This window comes from Ovis aries, chromosome X (assembly GCF_016772045.2).
Source record: "Ovis aries strain OAR_USU_Benz2616 breed Rambouillet chromosome X, ARS-UI_Ramb_v3.0, whole genome shotgun sequence".
In the NCBI taxonomy this organism is placed as follows: Eukaryota; Metazoa; Chordata; class Mammalia; order Artiodactyla; family Bovidae; genus Ovis; species Ovis aries.
The window spans coordinates 128159505-128181737 of record NC_056080.1 but is presented as its reverse complement, the minus strand read 5'-3'; the positions used below and the strand labels follow the sequence as shown (position 1 = coordinate 128181737).

General features: G+C 37.6%; 2 protein-coding genes across 7 annotated transcripts in view; both read right to left on the bottom strand.

Moving 5' to 3' along the window:
* The window catches only part of RBM41 (RNA binding motif protein 41), a 77228-nt gene extending 62051 nt beyond the window's left edge, over positions 1-15177 (bottom strand). For 3 of the 6 annotated variants that reach the window (XM_060408104.1, XM_012107596.5, XM_012107595.5), the window contains exons 1-5: positions 15139-15177; positions 11840-11956; positions 11091-11283; positions 10421-10625; positions 8485-8556 (exon numbers count right to left, since the gene is read on the bottom strand). In XM_060408104.1, coding sequence (XP_060264087.1) covers positions 8485-8556; positions 10421-10625; positions 11091-11283; positions 11840-11956; positions 15139-15146 — 595 coding nt within the window. In that variant the 5' untranslated portion in view covers positions 15147-15177. The remainder of the gene's footprint in view (positions 1-8484; positions 8557-10420; positions 10626-11090; positions 11284-11839; positions 11957-15138) is intronic. The other 3 variants (XM_042242466.2, XM_060408105.1, XM_060408106.1) reach the window with 1 other exon arrangement.
* A 4091-nt stretch (positions 15178-19268) lies between these two features.
* NUP62CL (nucleoporin 62 C-terminal like) overlaps positions 19269-22233 on the bottom strand; it is a 107621-nt gene continuing 104656 nt past the window's right edge. Inside the window, exon 10 of the mRNA XM_012107591.4 lies at positions 19269-20392. Within this exon, the coding sequence (XP_011962981.1) occupies positions 20304-20392 (89 nt within the window). The 3' untranslated portion in view covers positions 19269-20303. The remainder of the gene's footprint in view (positions 20393-22233) is intronic.

Below are 22233 nucleotides of genomic sequence, written 5' to 3'. Positions count from 1 at the left end.
AGCCATGGAAACAGTGAGAGACTTTACTTTTTTGGGCTCCAAAATCACTGCAGATGGTGATTGCAGCCATGAAATTAAGACGCTTACTCCTTGGAAGAAAAGCTATGACAAAACTAGACAGCATATTGAAAAACAGAGACATTACTTTGCCAACAAAGGTCCATCTAGTCAAAGCTATGGTTTTTCCAATAGTCATGTATAGACGTGAGAATTAGACTATAAAGAAAGCTGAGCACCAAGAACTGATGCCTTTGAACTGTGGTGTTGGAGAAGACTCTTGAGAGTCCCTCGGATTGCAAAGAGATCAAACCAGTCAATCCTAAAGGAAATCAGTCCTGAATATTCATTGGAAGGACTGCTGCTAAAGCTGAAGCTCCAGTACTTTGGCCACCTGATGTGAAGAACTAACTCACTGGAAAAGACCCTGATGCTGGGAGAGTTTGAAGGCAGGAGGAAAAGGGGACGACAGAGGATGAGATGGTTGGATAGCATCACCGACTCAATGGACATGAATTTGAGCAAGCTCTGGGAGTTGGTGATGGACAGGGAGGCCTGGTGTGCTGCAGTCCATGCGGTCGTAAAGAGCTGAACATGACCGAGCGACTGAATTGAACTGAAAAGCTATATTCTGAGGGTTTGTCTTTGACTTGGTTCATACCTAGATCATGTCAAGAGCAATCAGTGGAGCTTATTTAACCCTGCAGGTACTTGAGTGGCATTACCAGCTAGAGCTAAGAGAAGGCTGACAAACAAACAAAACTTAAAAGGAAACATAGGGAATAAGGATCACACTGATTTCAAAATAGATTACAAAGCTATAGCAACTGAAACAATATGTTAGTGGCTTAAAGACAGATATGTGAACCAGTGGAAAAGAATAGAGAGCCCAGAAATAAACTACACATGTATAGTCAACTGATCTTTGACAAGGGTGCCAAGAAAACACAATCAGGAAAGGATAGTCTCTTCAACAAATGGTGCTGGGAAAAGTATATGAAAGTGAAAGTGAAGTCACTCAGTTGTGTCTGACTCTTGTGACCAATGGACTGTAGCCTACCAGGCTCCTCTGTCCATGGGATTTTCCAGGCAATAGTACTGGAGTGGATTGCCATTTCCTTCTCCAGCGGATCTTCCTGACCCAGGGATCAAACCTGGGTCTCCCACATTGTAGACAGACACTTAACCATCTGAGCTACCAGGGAAGTCTATATCTACATGCAAAAAAAGTGAAACTGTACCCTTACCATCACAAAACTCAATTCAAAATGGATTAAAGACTTAAACATAAGACCTGAATTCTAAAACTCCTATTGAAAACATAGGGAGAAACCCTCTTGACATTAGTGTTGGCAATATAACCTCTAAAACACAGGTAATGAAAGCAAAAATAGAGAAGTGGGACTACATCAAACTAAAAAGCTTTATCATAGCAAAAGAAAGAATAGAGTAAAAAGGAAACTTATAGAATGGGAGAATATACAGTAGACCCTTGAACACCACCAGTTTGAACTGTACAGGTCCACTTAATGCAGATTTTCTTTTTGCAGTAAATATACACTACAGTACTACAAGATTTGTGGTTGATTTAATCTATAGATGTGAAACCATGGATACAGAATACTGATTATTAAGTTATACATGGATTTTTGATTGCTTGGAGTGTCAGTGCCCCCAGCCCCTATGTTGTTCAAGAGTCAACTGTATTTGCAAACTACATATCTGTTAAGGGTTTAATATCCAAAACGTATAGGAAATAGCTACAACTCAATGACATAAAAATAAAACCTGATTAAAAAACGGACGAAGTATTTGAATAGACATTTCTCCACAGCAGATATACAAATGGCCAACATTTGTATAGGTACATGAAAAGGTGCTCACCATCATTAATCATCAGGGAAATGCAAATCAAAGTCACAATGAGATATATGTGCATGCGTAAGTGTATGCCAAGGAAAGTGGGGGCCTCAGAAGTCACTAATCTCTCACTTCTAACTGATCTTGAGGCTCAGCATAAGCAGGAAGTGAAGTCTAAGACAGAGTTGCAAACTGCTTCCCTGAGCACAGAAAGAGTAACTTAACACACCTACACAGAGCTCCTTGATAAAGGCCCATATGCTTTTTGGTTTAAGACATTTAAGAAAAACTCTCTCCAATCATTAGTGGCTCACTATGCTAACTGGACACAGACTTCAGTGACTTTACATGACAAAGAATTAAAAATTGACAGAATTGGTCCAGGAACATCACTAAACAAACAAATAGCAACCAACAAACCCCGGGTGGGGAGGGGTTGATTGGCTTTTCAGAGTTGTCACATAATATTATTTTAAATGTCTAATTTTCAACAATAAAATTATAAGACTGTAAGGGACTGAATATTTGTGCCCCCTCGAATTCATATGTTGAATCCCCACCCTTCAATATGATAGTAACAGGAAGTGGGGATGCTTAGTAGTAATTAGGATTAGATAAGGTCCTAAGAGTGGAACCCTCATGTATGGGATTAATGCCCTTATAAGAGTCATCAGAGAGCTTGCTTCCTCTCTCTGCTCTCTACCAGGTGAGGATCCAGTAAGAATTCAGCAGTCTGAAACCCATAAGAGGGTTCTTATTGGAACTAGACCATAATGGAACCTTGATCCTAGATTTCCAGCCTCTAGAACTGTGAGAAATACATCTCTGTTGTTTATAGGTCACCCAGTTTGGTACTTTGTTATAGCAGCCTGAGATGACAAAGGCATTGAAAAAAACCAAAACAAAACAAAACACCCCCCACCTTAAAACCAAGAAAGTATGATCCATACACAGGAAAAAAGAAACAGTTGATAGAAACTCTCCTGAGAAAGCACACTGGGCTTCTCAGAAAAAAAAAAAAAAACAACAACTTTAAATCATTATTATAAGTTATTCAAACAAAGGAAACCATGTATAAAGAACTAAAGAATGTTTCAGAATATCTTACCAAATAGAGAATAAAAATAAAGATAGAAATTATAATAAGGAATCAAATAGAAATTTTCAAGCAGTATAACTGAGATGAAAAATACACTAGAGGGGCTCAACAGGGGATGTGAATTGACAGCAGAATCATCACACCTGAAGATATGTCAACTACATAATCTGAGGAAGCTTACTAAATTTGAGGAGCAGAAAGAAAAAGACAACAGAGCCTTGGGAACCTATGGGAGACAAGCAAGCATACCAACACATGCATAATGGACTCTCAGAAGAAGAAGAAACAGAAAGAATATTTGCAGAGTTAATGGTCAAAAGCTTTCCCAAATTGATGAAAAACACTAATCCATACATCATGGAACTTCAACAGACTCCAAGTAGGATGAATTCGAAGACACCTATGTGGAGTCTGTCCAAAGAGACACTTAGACAAGAAGTCAAACTGTCAAAAGTAGAAGATGAAGAACAGATCTTAAAAGCAGTAAGAAGAAGTTCACCATGGACAAGGGGTCCTGAGATTAATAGTTGACTTCTCAATAGAGATTAGAAGGGGCCAAAAGGCAGTTGAGATGATACATTTGATCTGCTAAAAGAAGAAGATTGCCAAACAAAAATTCAATGTCCAGCAAAAAACTATAATGTAACACTAAAGGAGAAATTAAAACATCCCAAGATAAACAGAGTTCACTACAAGATGATCTGTCCTATAAGAAAAACTACAGGGAGTCTTTTAGACTGAAATAAATGGACACTAAATAGTAACTCAAATTTACCCAAAGAAAGGACATTAGTAAAGTTGACTACATAGGTAAACATTAAAGACAGTATAAACGTTTTTATCCCTGTACTCTTTTTTGTTGTTGTTGTTCCATCTGACTTAAAAGATTAAAAGATAACCGCATAAAGCAATAATTATAAAACGCTGTTGGTAGGCTTAAAATCTAGAAAGGTGTCATTTGTATGACAATTAGTACCAAGGAGAAAGGACAGAACAGAAGTAAATGAGAATGAAGTTTTTGAACATTATTGAAATTAAGTTGGCACTAATACAAACAAAATTATTCAAGCTAAGGTGTTAATTATAATCCCCAGGGCAAATTACTAAAAGAGTAACAAAAATAGTAAAAGAAGCAACAAGTTAATTAAGATGACACAGTGTAAAAGCTTATTTAACATGAAGGAATAAATGGAGTAATAGAGGAACGAAAAGATACAGACATATCAAAAATAAATAGCAGAATGGCAGATGTAGAACCTACCTTATCAACAGACTCCGCTTAAATGCATTAAATATAAATTAACACTCTACATAATTGGAAGCAGGGATTAAAAAAAAAACATGATCTAAATAACTATTTGCTGTCTACAAGAGACACTTTGGTTTTTTAAAACGTTGAAAGTTAAAGGATAGAAAAAGATACTCGATGCAAAAAAGAAAGTAAAGCAGAATACAAGAAATTTGAGTCTCCCTTTTTTCCTTGGTAAGTTTAGGTAAAGGACTGTGAATTCTATTGCCTTTTCCATTGAGCCAACTTTTCGTTTTCTTGATTTTCTCTATTTTTTATTCATTTTTCATTTATTTTTGCTCTAATCTTTCTTTCTCTCCTTAAGTTAGATATGGGTTTATTTGCCTTCTTTTTGTAGCTTTTTTCATTAAACTTCAATTTTTTTAGAGTAGCTGTAGCTTTACAGCAAAATTGAGGGGAAGTTAGAGATTTCCCACCTATTCCCCTGATCCCACACATGCTTAGTCTCCCTCATTACCTCCCACCAGAGTGGGACATTTGTTACAACTGATGAGCCTACACTGACACATCATAATTACTCCAAGTCTATAGTTTACCATTTACTCTTGGTATCATATATCCAGTCAGTTTGGACAATTTTTTGTAGTTTCTTGAGGTGGAAATTTAGGTTATAAATTTGAGGTTTTTCCTCTTTATTAATATAGGCATTTACAGCTTTAAATAGCCCCTTGAGTACCTCTTCTACTGCATTCCTGAAGTTTTTGTATATTTTGTTTTCATTCATCTCAAAGTATTTTCTAATGTCCCTTGCAACTTATTTTTGATCCTTGGTTATTTGGTAGAGTGTTAAATAATTTCCACATATTTGTAAAATGTCCATCTATTATTGGTTTCTAATTTCATTTCACTGTAAACAGAAGTGGCGAGAGTGGACATCCTTGTCTTATTCTTGGTATTGGAAGGACAATTTCAATATTTTACCATTAACTATGATGTTAATTATTAAGACAAATAATGGCCAATAGATTTCTGACAAAAATGCAAAGACAAGCAAATGGAGAAAGGACACTCTTTTCAACAATTAGTACTGGATAATCTGATATTCATAAGCAAAAAAGTGAACCTTAACATAAACCTCACACCTTATATAAACATTAAGTCAAAGTGGATCATAGACTTAAATGTAAGATATACAATTATAAAACTGTTAGAAGAAAATAAAGGAATAAACCCTTTTTCATAAAATCTAGTGTTTTTAGACATAAAAAAGCACAATCCATAAAAGAAAAAATGGATAAACTGGATTGTATCAAAATTTAAAATATTTGCTCTGAAGCAAAAAATTTGCATACTGAAAACTACGAAATTTTGCTGAAAGACATGAATAAATACAAAGACATTCTGTGCTCATGGACTGAAGATCAAGTATTGTTGTCAGTACCACCCAAAGTGATATACAAACTCAAAGCAATACTATCAAAATCTCAATGATGTTTTTTGCAGAAATAGAAAAATCTGGGAATCCCCTGGCAGTCCAGTGGTTAAAGACTTGGTGCTTTCCCTGCTGTGGGCCTGGGTTTGATCCCTGGTAAGGGAACTAAGATCCCACAAACCATGTGGCATGGCAGAAAAAAAGGAAATCGAAAAATCTATCCTAAAATTCATATGGAATCTCAAGGGACTCAAACAATGAAAACAATTGTGAAAAAGAAGAGCAAAGTTGGAGGTCTCATACTTCCTGATTTCAAAGTTTACTATAAATCTATAGTAGTTTAAAAAGTGTGGTACTAACATAAAGACAGACATATATACCAATGGAATAGAATGGAGTCTGGAAATATACTCTTTCATTTACACTTAAATGATTTTCAGAGAGTGTGCCAAGACCATTCAATGAGGAAAGGCAGTCATTTCAACAAGTAGTACTGGAAAAGCTGGATATCAAACATGCAAAAAATGAAGTTGGACCCTTTATATATGAAGTTAACTCAAAATGGATCAAAGACCTAAACATAAGAGCCAAAACTATAAAACTTTTTGAAGATAACATCAGAAAAACAGTTTATGACATTAGACTTGGCAAGATTTACTGGATATAACAACAAAAGCACAGGGAACAAAAAAATAGACAAACTGGACTTTATCAAAAATAAAAACTTTTGTGCATCAAAGGATACTATTGACAGAATAAGAAGGCAACCCATAGAATAGGAGAAAATATTTGCAAATCATATATCTGAAAAGGGAGTAATATCCAGAATACATAAAGAACCCCTGCAACTTAACAACAAACAACCCATTTAAAAACGGGCAAAAGACATCCTTGTACATTGCTGGTATGAATTTAAAACAGTATAGTCTCTATGGCAAACAGTATGGTGGTTTCTCAAAAGATTAAACATAGAATTACCATATAATCCAGCAATTCCACTTAACATATTCAAAAGAATGAAAGCAGGGACTGGAACAGACTGTTGTACATCCAGGTTCACAGCAGCATTATTCACAATAGCCAAAAGACAGAAATTACATAAGTGCCCACTGACAGATGAATAGATTAACAAAATGTAGTAGATACATACAATAAAATATAAGGGAGGAAATTCTGATACATGCTGTAATATGGATGCTAAGTGAAATAAGCCAGACACAAAAAGACAAAAACTGTATGATTCTGTTTACATGAGGTACCTAGAATATTCAAATTCATAGAGAGAGCAGAATGGTGGCTGGCAGAAGATAAGGCAAGGGGAGAATGGGGAGTTAGTGTTTAATGGGTACAGAGTTTCAGTTTGGGAAGATGAATAAGTTCTGGAGATGGATGGCGATGATGGCTGCAGAACAATGTGAATATACTTAATGCCACAGAACTGTACACTTAAAAAATAGTTTGAATGGTCCATTTTATGTTAGGTATATTTTACCACAATAAAAGAAAGTTTGCTCTGTAGAAGACACTGTTAAGAGAATGAAAAGACAAGCTGCACACTGGGATAAAATATCTGTAAATCATATATCCAACAGAGAATTGTGTTTTGACTATATAAAGAACTCTCAAAAGTCAACAGGAAAAAATAAACAACTAAATGAAAAACAGCAAAAGATTTGAACAGACACTTCAGCAAACAGGATATAAGGATGGCACATAAGCATATGAAAAGATGTTTAATATCATTAGCCATTAAGGAAATGCAAATTAAAACTACAATGAGATACCACTTCACAACTATTAGAATAACTAAAATAAATACTAACAATACCAAATGCTGACAAAGATGTAGAGCAATTGGAACTCTCATACATTGCTGGTGAAAATGCAAAATGGTTCAGCCACTCTTGAAAATGGTTTGGCAGTTTCTTATAAAGTTAAACAAACACTTACCATATGACCCAGTAATCCCACTCCTAGATATTTACCTTAGAGAAATAAAAATTTTATGTTCACACAAAAGCCTGTACAAGAATATTCATATCAGTATTATTCATAATCACCATAACCTGGAAACAGCCCAAATGCACTTGATGGGTGAGTGGATAGACAAACTTTGGAACATTCATACAATGGAATGCTACTCAGGAAAAATGAACTACTGATACACACAACTTAGATGAATCTCAAAAGCACTACACTGCATGAAAGAAGTCACTCTCAAAAGATTACATTTCGTATGATTCTATTTGTACGACATTCTCTAAAAGACAAAATCACAGTGATGGAGAATAGATCAGTGATTGACTGCCAGAGATTATGAGTGGAATTGGGAGTGACTTCAATGGATAGTATGAAGGAGTTTGAGGGTGATGGAGCTGTTCTCTATCCTGATTGTGGTAGTGGTTACATGAATCTATGTGATTAACATGATTTACAATTCACAGAATTGTATACACACCTCCCCCCCCCAAATAAACAGGCAATTTTATTGTAAGTTCATTTCAAAAATAAAATATTAGCTACTATATCATCATCAATAGTTATACTTTACTGATTAAAAATATTCAGGATTATGAAATAGGATCAAAAAGACATTAAGGTCATTTTATGTCTGGTACAATAACTTAAAAGGTATAGAGAAAAAAATCAACAACACTAAATGTTAAAGCTTTAAACTTCTAACTCCTCTCTTTAATATTCTGTATCAGGATAATATGCTCCCTGTGGATCATGTCCTATAAACATTTTCATATACTGAATATGAAATTAAATAAGAACTCAACTTAGAAGTCTGGGACCCTAGGTTACATTCCTAAATCTAACACTGTAAGAAAACTCTCGACTTGCCTTTTGTGCCTAATTTTATCTTCCTCTTCATTGAGGTCATGTACTTGTCTGCACTTGTCTTTTTGTGGTATGCTGTGAAGGTGTAAAGCAAGGAGTTTCAAAGATAGGAAACAGAACAGATTCATACACTACCCACCCACCCCAAATACCAGGTACTGCTTTAAGTGATTTACATGTATTACCTCTCTTAATCCTAACAACCCTACAATACAGCTACTATTAATATTCTCTTGAAGGAAATCAAGCACAGTATGGTAACTTGCCCCACATCTTTAGATAGTAAGTGGGGGAGCCAGGATGTTCCCAGCAGTCTGTCTCCACAGCCCATGTTCTTGATCAGCAAGCTATAATGTCTCTCCACAAAAGCTGTTTCTTCATTCCTTCCTTCACCACTGTTCTTCCATGTCTATGGTCTCTCTATCTCTAACAAACCATTCATTCATTCTATTGACTTTATTGTCTAAGCATAGAGGAGTCCTGATTCTATGGATCTAGTTCTGCCCTCTCCCTGGAATTTCACTGCTACATTTCCAACAGCCTCCTCAATATCTGCACTGGATGATCCTGCAGTCTCAAAAATTTAACATGTTTAAAATCAAACTCATCATCTTTCCTCAAAATTTCCCCATAAAGGCTTTCTTAATTTTGCCAACTGTTAAGTCACACAGCCTTGAAACACCTGGGATATCTTTGACACAGGCCTCTCCACTAATCTTCGTTCTCAGTCAACAAGATTTACCAATTGTTCTTTTGTAATGTCTCTTATAACCATACCTACTTCTCTTTCCAATTTCTTTGCCATCATCCTAGTGCAGCTCTTCCTGAAGAAATGACTGCGATTACTCCTAAATTGTTTTCCCTGCTTCCAGTTCTCCCACTCGTGTATTTGATTTACTGGCCACCAGATTCATCAAGTTCAGATACTGCTTTTATCATGTTACTCCTGGTTCAAAGACCTTAACTATACCCAAAATGACTAACTGAATAACTAACTCCATGTAGATCTATACTACTTGCCAAATAAAGTTCAAAAATTTTAGCCATCTTTTTAACTTTGTCTCTCACAATACCTCCAAACATGACTTTGCTCGTGACATCTGCTACAAGTGAAATGCCCCTCCCTCTCCTTCCTGAAGACTTGGTAGTATTAAAAGAACATTTAAATCTTATCTCCTCTGAGAGGCCATCTTTAGTCACATCAATGCACAGTGACCTTTCCCTTCTCTGAACTCCTACAGCACTTAACAACTGTATCTAGCCTTGTTACTAAATGCTGTGCACTTTCTCCAACTAGATTCCAACTGGCACAAAGTCAAGAAGTCATTTCTTAAACTTCTGCATACCTTCCACAGTGCCTAGCAAAACTTCTCTGTTAAATCCACTCTTTCTGGCTAAGACACACATTTATCTGTATATTTTGTGCTAATTTATAGTTCCACCTCAGGACCCTTCACAATCTAGCCTCACCTACCTTTTCAGTGTCATCTTCTGCCAGTCCTCACCATGTCCTACACATCCTGCCACAATGAACTTTTCACTGTTCCCTAGACACACCAGGTTCTTTCACAATCTTGTTCCTACTCACCTACTATCCACAACGCTCTCTTCCCACTATTTGCTGACAAATGCCTGTTGATCCATCAAGACTTGGTACAAGTACAAATGTAAACTCCTGACTCCCCCAACTAGACTTAGATGCTCTATGTCTTAGGTCCCCTCAGCATTTTGTTTACACCTCTACAATAGCAATTTCCAGGGTGTACTGTAACTAACTAGGTACATATTTGTCTTTCTCATGGGACTATATATACCTTCCTCAAGAGTAGCAATAGTTCATCTTTCCCCCACTCCCTCCACTAACTCTTCATAGTTAAGGCCCTGATGTTAAATCTTTCTGCCAGTGAAAGAGTGTATCAAGTCAGTGGTGATCACATACCTTGGTGATAAAGAGCCTTGAGGAAAGAGTGACGATCAGCTCCCTGAAATAAAGAATTTTCTATTTCCATTTCTCGCCGGGTCAGCTGTTTGCTCTTTGCAAATCTCTGTGGCAGGCAAAGGATGCGCTGACGCTCTGAGATCCTTTCCTCAATATCTTGAAGACGGTTCTGTATTGCTTCAGGGGTTGCCCTAAGTCTCGCTCTCTGAAATAGGAGAAATGAGATGGCATATATCACAGAGAACACACCCTGAAAGTGACAATCTGATACCTTAAACAAGAAAGAAAATGATCAGGGCCCCAAAATGGTCTTTTACAGATATGTCAGCAAGGAAGTCAAGGAGCGGGAATTCCCTGGTTGTCCAGTGGTTAGGACTCTGTGCTAATTACTACTAACTACTGAGGGTACACGTTCAATCCCTGATTGTGGAAGTAAGATCCCATAAGCCACATAGTACAGCCAAAAATAAATAAAATTAAAAAAATAAAATCCCATTTGTTAAAAAAAAAGTCAAGGAGCAGCGTCTCTTTTACCAAGGTCCTTACCTTAAAAACCAAAGAAGATTTAGATACAAGCTCAGTGTTTTGAGAACTCAAAATGAAAAGGTTCTCAATATCAAATGAAGAAATTGTCCTTTTTATTCTCTAGAAAAAAAATTGCCCCACTCACCTTTTCACCTGAAACATGGCTCTTCCAAATCAAGATTTCTGTTTCATTAAGCCCCAGTTCCCTGAGGGAAGCAGTCTCCTGGTCCTTCTCATGCAATGTCTGGAACTGGGACAAAGTCATAGTCCCAGCTGCTTCCTTCCCAAAGGGCTTATACATAGTACCAGGAGCAAAGCTCTCTTTCTTAGATACACATCTGCAAAACAAGCAGGAAGAGAGTAAGAACATCTTCAAGTTACCACAATGCACAGAAATGGGGTTTGCCATTATAAGGCACAGTGAAACTCAGGGGCAATTTCTCTCTTACATCCTATTTCTAGGTTAAAGCACTACTACAATGATATGGAATTCCACCAGTAGCCCAGGACTAACAAATGACTGAATCAAATATTTACTGAGCACTTACTATGCATCAGACACTGTGCCAGGTACTGCGGATTTAACAGTAAAAAAGACAACAGTTTCTGCTTTGTGCAAGGAACTGTGGAAGAGAGGCAAGTAAGCAGGCAATAACGTTACTGGATGAGAAGTACTATGAATGTTAAAGGAAGACACAGGAATGGTACTCAGCCCAGACAGAGTGGGATATGGAAGACTTCCTAGAAGAGACACAGAAGTAAAACCCTGACTAATCAGTAGAAATCTGCCAAGGAAAGGGGGGTAAGAGAGGAGTCTTCCACCCAGACTTGAAAAGGTATCTGTCACCTGGAGCTGAGGGTCTATTATACTCTTTTTGCAAAATCAATACCTACTCCTCAATGGAGACAGAGGTATCCAGTTGATGCTGAAGGAGGCTTTTCAGCTGCCTCTCCCCTTCTGTTTCCAACTCCTCCAGGACATGCTCATCACTCTTGACACAGCTATTTACCCTGGAATAGATACAAGGATATATATGGAAAGTAGAAGAGACACTGAATCTCAAAATATATTCTTTAGCTATATTATCTACCATTAGTGATCCCATTTGTTCAAAGATACTTCTCTATTTGTTGCCCTTTATCACTCATTCCACAAACATTAACTAAGTACCTGTTTATACACAATGAATGCACTCTGCTGGGTACTGATGGAGTCAAAGATATGCAAGACACAGTCCCTCTCATTAAGAAGCCTGCAATTTATTTAGGGAAAAGTAATAGATATGGATGTGTTGTATGCAGGTGCCTGGGGGTGAGGGCAGAGCAGGAGAGAGGGAGGGAGGGAGAATGAAAAGCACAGGGAGAGAGTGACAGAGAGAAGAGAGAAAGAAAGAAAGAAGAGAAGAACGATATAAAGAAGCATATGCCAAATCAGTAGGAGTTCACAGAAGAAATAACTGGGAGGCAAGGTAGTAAATGAAAACTTTGGAAAGGTAATTCTTACACTGGCATTTGAAAGACTGTGTGATGAAGGAAAGAACAGGGAGAGAGAGCATGAAGAGACAGAAGTATGTTCTGGGGGATAATAAGACATTTATCTGGCATTCATGTATGGCAACCTTGGGAGATCATGTTGGAAGGATAGTTAGACCGTCAATGGCCTTAGATACACCAACTAAGAGGTCTCAAACTTAATGTACAGGTATTAGAAGGCAATTTATTAGGCAGTTAAGTGACATGGTATAAGCGATGGTTTAGGAAAATGAATGTGGTTATAATAAGCCTTATGGATTAGTAAGAACAAAACCAGAAGAACTAGTTAGGAAAGTATATAATTTATCAAACGTGAGATGATGAAAGTTCAAAGTGGTGTGCTAATAGTGACAATAGAAAGGAAGACTTAAATGAGAACGGCCTTTTGAACATAGGGGTAAGGAAGAAATAAAAAACAACCCCAAATTTCAAGCTGTGTAACTGAGCGATGGGACCAATGAACTAAAGAGGAAGTTCCAGATGGAGTAAATGGTTTGGGAAAGGGAAGTCATTCTTCTTTTAGCCATGTTGAGTCAACTAACTATTACAATTGAAATACCAGTATGAAGTATCAGGAGTGCTTCAAAGACATACTGAGCCTGAGGTGACAGAAGGTGATATTGGCTAGAAGGAAAGTGAGAGAGAGAAGAAGCGTTGTATAGATTAGAGTCTGAGGCTGCACATGGAAATCTTGAGTCATCTGTATTGTCAGGATGTGGAGCTGTGAGAGAGGAGATCCCCAAAAGAGAGAGTATAGAAGCAAAGGTGAAGGGGATCATAACATTTTATAGCTTAAGCACTACTGTGTGGATATCTAGGTAATGCTAAATAATGAAGAACTCTGAGCATAAAGAAATAGCAGGACCATTTAAGTGTGCAAGAACAGATTTTAAAAGAAAAAAAGCTAAGTGAGTTAGCTCGATGAGGAAAATAAATACTAAATACCTTTCTTAGCCCTTTACTATTGGGGTTATGATGAGACCTAGAAGATGTATTAGAGAAGGCAATGGCATCCCACTCCAGTACCCTTGCCTGGAAAATCCCATGGATGGAGAAGCCTGGTAGGCTGCAGTCCATGGGGTTGCTAAGAGTCAGACACGACTGAGCGACTTCACTTTCACTTTTTACTTTCATGCACTAGAGAAGGAAATGGCAACCCACTCCAGTGTTCTTGCCTGGAGACTCCCAGGGACGGCAGAGCCTCATGGGCTGCCGTCTATGGGGTCGCAGAGTCGGACACGACTGAAGTGATTTAGCAGCAGCAGCAGATGTATCTCTCATAATTATAAAGAAAATTCTCATACTCTAGAAAGACTTATAACAACTTTGGGAAATTTTAAAAGATCCATAGGTCCAGGGTTTTAAAAAAAAATTCCTTTCAAGTATCTTAATATTTCCTTACTATTTAGAATTCTGAAAGTTCTTGCTAAATTTGAAGTGGCTTTGAAATGAATAAATCATAGCTAAATACATCAGCACACATAAATTTCAAAAAGAAATGTAGAGTGAAAATAGTGCCAGAAAAATTCATACAATATGTGTCTATATAGAGTTGAAAATGGAATAACACTAGCGACATTTTGTTTAGATATAAATTCATATGTGGCAAAACTATTTAAAAAGAAAAAGCAAAGAAATGATTAAGGCAAAATACTGGATAGGGAGGGAAGAGAAACACTCAGGAGCATACAAGCAGACTTCTGATACTGGTAATGTTCTATTGTAGTGATGACGACTCTATTATTATTATTTAACCTGTATATATTCATGATTTTGCATGTATGAGAGATATTATAAACAATTTTTAAGGCATTTTGAAGCAGGGAAAATCAGAAACTACTTTTTTTTTAAAGATGCAGAAACTAACGGTGCAGGAGAGCATCATACCTGTAAGAATTTAAATGCACCACCTTATTCCAGTGATTATTCTACTTGCAGAATGAATACAAAACTAATTTGATAAGGAGCCTTAAAAAAGGTTTCGTGTACCGTCAGTCATCGATTGCAAGTACAGGCTTTCAACAAAGATCAGCTACGTTAAAGCTGCCATTTCCTGCAGAACCGGTAGGGGGAACTGCTCGCAGCGGTGCCTTTCTTTTCTTAAAATAGATGGATACGGGTTTGGTACTTTGCTTCCAAATTTGTAGAAACAAAGTATCACTTGCTTACTTCCAGGTCTGAAAGTACTAAACGGTCTCTGAGCCCGAAAATCCGCTATAAACACAAACACTGCACATTAACGCGCCCACCCTGAGCCCATTTCTGAGGATGGAGAGGAGGTCGGGCGGGACAGGATCTGGCCCAGGTTTCTACGGCACAGACTGGTTTCATAAATCGATCAAGACCCTTTTACCTGAGTGGGTCGGTCTGAAACAGAAAGGAGCCACAGCATCTGTCCCGGGGCCAGCGCCGTTGCCTAGGTGCCTGTGCCAGGAGGGCATCCCTACGGGGACCGGCAGCGGCGGCGGCCCTTCCTGAACTTCGCCCTACAGGCCTGTCCAGCCCGTCTCCCCTTTTCCCTCCTCCTCTGTCTTCCCGCTCACACAAAACCCTATCCTCAGAACGTGACATACCCCAAACCCAAAGTAACAAAAGCCATTAGAAAAGTCAAAAGGTAGAACAGAGCGCCCTTCGCGGTCTGTTCTCAGACAATCCCTTACCTCTTCATGTTTCCACAGGCCCCTAGATCTAACTTGGGTAAAACAGGCCGCGGACTTCAAGTCCCAGAACTCTGCGCGGCCGACTCGAAGGGGATTGTGGTGGAGCGCGGTGTTCTGGGAATTGTAGTCTTGCGGAGCTAGAAATCGAAAGCCCGTACTCAGTAAGCGATATATTGTAAATTGCCCGAGTATTTCTCTTGGATTTCTCGTATAGGTTAAATATAACACCCAAAATATCCAGCTCATAAACCTAGGAGTCGCCTTTGACTTCTTAACTCTCATCCAGTATCACCAGATCCTGGCTCTTCTAATTTTCTTCGAACGTGTCCCTATCAACCCTGCTTCTGCTTTCAAGGACTTCTTATCCCACATCCAGCCTACTTGCTACTTCCAGTCGAGTATCTGGTCCACCCTCTGCAGTCTAGCCAGAGTGATCAGAGTGACCACATCACTAGCACCAATGGTTCACCTCTGTCTCTAACAGAGGCTTACAAGACATTGTACTTCCTGAGAATCAACCACATATATTCAAGCCCATGAATATTTTTATTGATAATTAAGATAACTCAAGAGACTGGTAGAGCATACTAGTTAAGGTAATGGGTTCCTAGTTTCTAGAAATGGAAATACATATATCCTTGGTGGTGGTGGTTTAGTTGCTAAGTCGTGTCAAATTCTTGCACTATGGACTGTACCCTGCCAGGCTCCTCTCCGTGGGATTTCCCAGGCAAGAATACTGGAGTGGGTTGCCATTTCCTTCTCCACTATGTCCTTAAGTATGTGAAAAGAAAAACGTTTAATCTCACTCATAAGTGACATGTAAATTTCAAAGTACATGGACTATGAAATATCTGACCTCTGCTGCTGCTGCTGCTAAGTCGCTTGAGTTGTGTCCGACTCTGTGCGACCCCAGAGACGGCAGCCCATGAGGCTCCCCCGCCCCTGGGATTCTCCAGGCAAGAACACTGGAGTGGGTTGCCATTTCCTTCTCCAATGCATGAAAGTGAAAAGTGAAAGTCACCTCCAAATTGTCGAGGTCACCAAACCATTAAAAGTCCTTGTCATAGCTAAAGGAATCAAAGGGACATGATAACTAAATGTAATGTGGTATCCTGGATGGGATTCTGGAACAGAAAAAGAGCCCTGAATAAAAAATAAGGAAATATGAACAAACTATGCACTTTAGTTAATAGTAAGGTTCATTAGCTGTGACAAGTATACCAAGTTATATATAATGTAAACACTAAAACTAAGTGGAGGAATACAGAATTCTATACTAGGCAACCTATCTTGTGTGTCCTTGCTTGTATATGCAGTAGAATACCTTGAGGAAAAGGAAGACATACTTCCTATCCTGAGAATTTCTAAAAGATGAGACTGTCATGGCAAATACTAGAGTTATCCAAAACCTGGCCTTGTGTATTAGTTGCTCAGTTGTGTCCAACTCTGTGACCCCATGGACCGTATCCTGCCAGGCTCCTATATCCATGGGATTCTCCAGGTATGAATACTGGAGTGGGTAGACATTCCCTTCTCCAGGGGATCTTCTTGTCCCAGGGATCAAATCCCAGTCTCCCAGTCTCTTGTCCCAGGGATCAAATTACAGGCAGATTCTTTACTGCTGTCTTATCCACCAAGAAAAACCTGGCATATGCAAAAACTGTGCTTCTAAAGCACACAGGTAAATGGATACAGCTCTAACATGCCCTTTTGTGGCTTTGGCACAGAACAGGGTTGGAATCTAAGCAAAAACAGTGTGGGTCATATAATAGTCCACACCAGGTAAATTTTATTTGGTGGTGGGGCTGAATTCTGCTGCTCAACCAAGCTGTCCAGTTGACACAGTGATAAAGGACGAAATGGAAAAACACACCAAGGTTGCTAGTGTATCTGTCCCCTGGGAAGGTAGCAAAGGGTGGAACAAATACTACACTGACAACCACACCAGACTTGTACACAACTTCTAATAAAACATATATCCTATTGGTACTGAAGTGATACACACTACATTACAAGTCCACTAGGTGGGATGAGTGGAGAATGAATGGCTAAAAAGACATATACGAGGTAGAATTACTAGAAAGCAAGGTCAAAAGGAAGTGCTCTATGTACCTGTGTATAATTGTAGCCAGTTTAGTGGTAGGTATCAAGGGACAAACACTTAGAAAATTGCACTAGAAGGAAAACTGGGCTATTTCTAGCTCTGCCAAATTTATTAACTGTGGAATAATAGCTATTCCATTTCCCATAGCATCCTCTCTCCAGTTCATAAGCATATCGGACAGTATATAAAAAGCTTTGAGATTTCTAGATGTTATTCATGGGCACAGAGATCTTATCATGAGGTAATTTCACAAATTCACCCCAGAAGAATTTATGACAAGCTGAAAAATATGCCTCATTTATCTTTCTGACAATTTAACAAGGTTAGTTTAATTAAGCCAGAAGTTCCTCCTTAACATAGACATATTTTCAGGCTTTGTCCCTTTTAGGTGCTTTGTTCACAACACACTTTTGATGAATATATTATGAAGCAATTATAATTTCCAGATATGAAAGAAGATGCTAAAACCAAAAATCTTCTCTTGAAGAGGGAGAACATCACTCATCTAATATTAAGAGTAAACAATTGTGCATGTCTTTCAAATTCTCCAAATTAGATAGCATAAATGCCATTATAGAGAGAACAAATATAGCATCTTTTTCAAAGGACAAAAAAAAAAAAAGTAGATAAGCACTGGGAAAGTGTCAGCATGACAAATTTAAGAATTCTCCTTCAGCTAATACAGCTGGTCTTTAACAAAGGTTGGGGGGTGGAGGGGTCTCAAGAATCCAGTACCTAACAAAAATGTAGACTTAAAATTACTGGCACAAATAGGTTATTTCTGATCTTGTAATTCATGTCTGCTCAACAATGTCACATCTTTTAGACATGTTAGTGAAAAAGTGAAAGTATAAGTCACTCAGTCATGTCTGACTCTTTGCAACCCCATGGACTATACAGTCCACGGAATTCTCTAGGCCAGAATACTGGACTGGGTAGGGTAGCTTTCCCTTCTCCAGGGGATCTTTCCAACCCAGGGATCAAATCCAGGTCTCCCACATTGCAGGTGGATTCTTTACCAGCTGAGTCATAGAGAAGCCCAAGAATACTGGAGTGGGTAGCCTATCCCTCTCCAGGGGATCTTCTCGACCCAGGAATCGAACCGGGGTCTCCTGCATTTCAGGCAGATTCTTTACCAACGGAGCTATCAGGAAAGCCACGTCTTTTAGATACATATTAGAACCACCGTCAGAAGTAACCTTAAAGATGATTGAGTCTAAGGCTCCAAACAGTACAGAGATCCACCAGTAAGCTTACAGTGTAACTGCACTGATTTAGAAGTCACTTGCCAATCACTTGCCTCTTTTATGTCCTCTCAATGCAAAGTCAACAGGAAAACTATAGCCCCATCTTTATTTTACTGAGGAAGTTTTATAGTAAGCATGTACTGGTAGTGAAAAGATATAAAGGAACCACAAAACTTAAGAGAAGTGGAAACTAGTTTATTCCAGTTGAGAAAACTTTCATATGGTCCAACTCTATTATGTTGTAGACAAAAGATAATTCTTCAAATGAAAGTATCTGTCCAGTTAATTAAGCAGGGACAAGAATAAACCCAGTGTTTTCTTCTATATATTATGTTCTCTTTCCTGAATGTGAAACAATGTATTCACAGACTACAAGAGTTGAATTGCCAAAAAAATACAGAAAATGTTATATAGGGTACAGTAGTAATAATATTGTACTCAAACATTAAAGATTACTCAAGATTATACTCAAAAGCTGTATACCTACAGAAATCATCCATAAAATTAAATGGCCTTTGAATTTTTTCATATTCTATAATTTTGAGAGGTGATAAAAACTTATCTGATTAGAAGCTGCTACTTTGAGAAGTGTGGATAGGAAAAAAAAGAGGCCATGTAAGTATTGATATTTGGCTTACTCATAAGGTGAATTAAATCACTAATATTCATTTCAAAAATATTCTCTTTCTATAATATGTCTCCCTCAGAATGGTCATGTTCAGTCAGTACAACAGAAATTCAGTGCAGTAATGACAAGCAACTAGCACTAGTCATTCAAAAACTTTTTAAGTAGTTTATTTTGTTTTTCAGAGCATCACCTTTATTTATGACAGGTAAAACACGAAACACAAGAAATCAGAAGCTAAGAACAAGGCTTTTTCTTGAAAAACAAATAAATACATAAACCCCAAAAGTATTCATCACATGCTAAAATCAAGTAAAATGCCAGATTATTTGCACATTAAAAATAAATTGCCTGAACCTTTAAAAATAGCCTAATTCAAGCCCTAAATCCACTCTAACTTTTCCTCCCTTCTCTGAAACTCTTTTAATGTATTTATTTATTTGGCTGAGCTGGGTCTCAGTTAAGGCAGGCAGGATCTTTAGTTGTGGCATGCAAGGACTTTCAATTTTGGCATGTGAACTCTTTAGTTGTGGCATGTGAACTTAGCTGTAGCATGTGGGATCTAGTTCCCTGACCAGGGATCAAACCTGGGCCCCTTGCATTGGGAGTACAGAGACTGAGCCACTGGATCATTAGGGAAGTCCCACTTCTCTGAATTTCTATAGCATACTTTCTGTAATTCATAACACACTTTCTTGTATTATCTATACTATTTTCATACAGAAGGCATTAATTGTATCTCAAAGGAGACAGTAAGTGCCTTTGAGGACAGAGACTTCACAGTAGCTAACACTATATGCTGAGTGTTAACAAGCACCCAGTAAAGACTGGCTGGCATCTATTTTTGGGCAAACATTACTCTATGATCTGGCTGGAGTGAAAAGGACAATGCTTACTGGCAGTAAGATATGGTATCTAGGAGAGTAAGCCATGAATTAATTACACACACAGGGTCAACATCAAAGAGGTTGCTGCCTAGACAGAAGAGCTGATAAAGTTTTGATTTGCTAATACTAAAAGCCAAACTACAGTATCATTTTCAAATAACATAATATTTAAGTGGAAAAAATACATGCATACTTGATTGTACCAAAGAGGGAATAGTAGCTGTAAATACTATTCTAATGAACACCATCAAAATTTGAAGGTAATGTATAATCCAAAAACAGCCTGCTCAAAATAGGGTCATTTAATCAAAAGCCATCTTGACGTTGTATTCTTCCCAGTGATGATCCTCTAGGATTTGTGTTACCTCTTCTACCTTCCTCTGCAGCATATCTACAAGGGGAAAAGGCACACAACATTACTCAGAGGTAGAAATATCCCAGGAACATAATAACTTAATTCTCCCTTCAACATATGATTGATAAAACTTTACATATCAATTTTAATAGTGTTAAGTATTAAGAGAAAAACATGTGTCTAACTGGTAGGAAACTACTGGACAAGAGTGTTCTTGATTTTCTCTCCCTAGCTTTCATGGAAATTATGGTCTATCCTGATATTTATGTTTTGCTGAAGAGAAGTGTTAACTGCTTTTTACTCATTACAGCCTAGAAGTGCCATACAGGATGGCCATGAAATTGAATGTGTAGATCTTTGTTGCCTATAAGCAAATTAGTACACTGAGTAGCTTCATATTTCTATTTCATTCTAATGATTAATTTAACTTGGTGGTCCTTAAATTTGCTCAGAGCAGAGCAACACAAAATACCATTAGTTTTACAATATAAAACAGTAACTTTCTGTAGTAAAAATAAGCTGTTGAAGTAAGTGTGATAATCTGAGTTTTTCTATTAATGTGCATAAATAAATATGGTCATTTGTTTTAGTGTTCATTAATGCTCACTGGCTGATATGCAATAACTGGGCCCAAAAATTTTACAAGAGAAAAACTAAAAAATGTAGAGCACTATAATTTTCTTCAGCCAATTGGAAAAGGACAGATGTTACAGAGTTTTTGAAGTATAATACCTCATTTTATCTTATGACATACAGGCACTATAAGATCACATCTTTTAAGAACGAGTGATTTAAATGATGGTTGTCTACTGAAAGGCTAGGAAAACAGCCTGGCAAAAAACATCTCCTTTCTGTTGAAATAACAAACTGCAGGGTGCAATTTTTCCCCCTAAATAACATTTTTCAACGTGATAAAAGCACAAATGAGCACTACAACAAATCATTAACTTGAGGCCAGAAGTGTCAACATAAGCACAATCTACTTAATTTGCTGATTGATATATATTAAATGCAAAGGAGTAAATTTATAAACATTTTTAAAAATCAATGAAATGTTGAGAAACACAAGTCAGCATTATTAAGAAAGCCTTACCATAAATATTTTGTCATGTTTTCAAATTGAATTCTCAAGACTATTTCTGTATTAACATACTTCATATTTTTCAGAAGTGTCATTCTTTAAGGGCAAAAACTGTACCTAGGCACTTAACCGCCCAGAGTAATGGTCCCATGTATGCATCAGTGATTAGTCCCTGCATGTGTGCATGCTAAGCCATTACAGTGGTGTCCAACTCTTTGTGATTCTATAGACTGTAGCCCACCAGGCGCTTCTGTCCATGGGATTTCCCAGGCAAGAATACTGGAGTAGGTAGCTGCTTCTTCCTCCAGGGGATCTTTTCAACCCGGGAATCAAACCTGAGTCTCCTGTGACTCCTGCATTGCAGGCAGATTCTTTTACTGCTGCAGGCCTATTAAATTATGTGCTATACTAGAAGTAAAATGCTAGTAATAGTTGAAATTTGATGGGAAATACACCATACACATTTGCCATTATTACAAAGGAACTGTACTGAACAATATGAAATTGAAATTAATAAAACAACTCCATTCACAATAGCATAAAAAGAATTAAAATACTCAGGAATAAATAAATTAAAGATAAATTTAGGAATAAACAGCAAATGAACTATAAGACTTGTACAATAAAAACTATAAATCACTGCTAAGAGAAACTAAGAAGATCTAAAAAAATGAAAAGATATTCCATGTTCATGGACTGAAAGACTCAATAGTTTTAAGATGTCAATTCTCCACAAATTTATCTACAAATTCAATGCAATGCCTATGAAAATTCCAGAAGGTTATTTTTTGTAGAA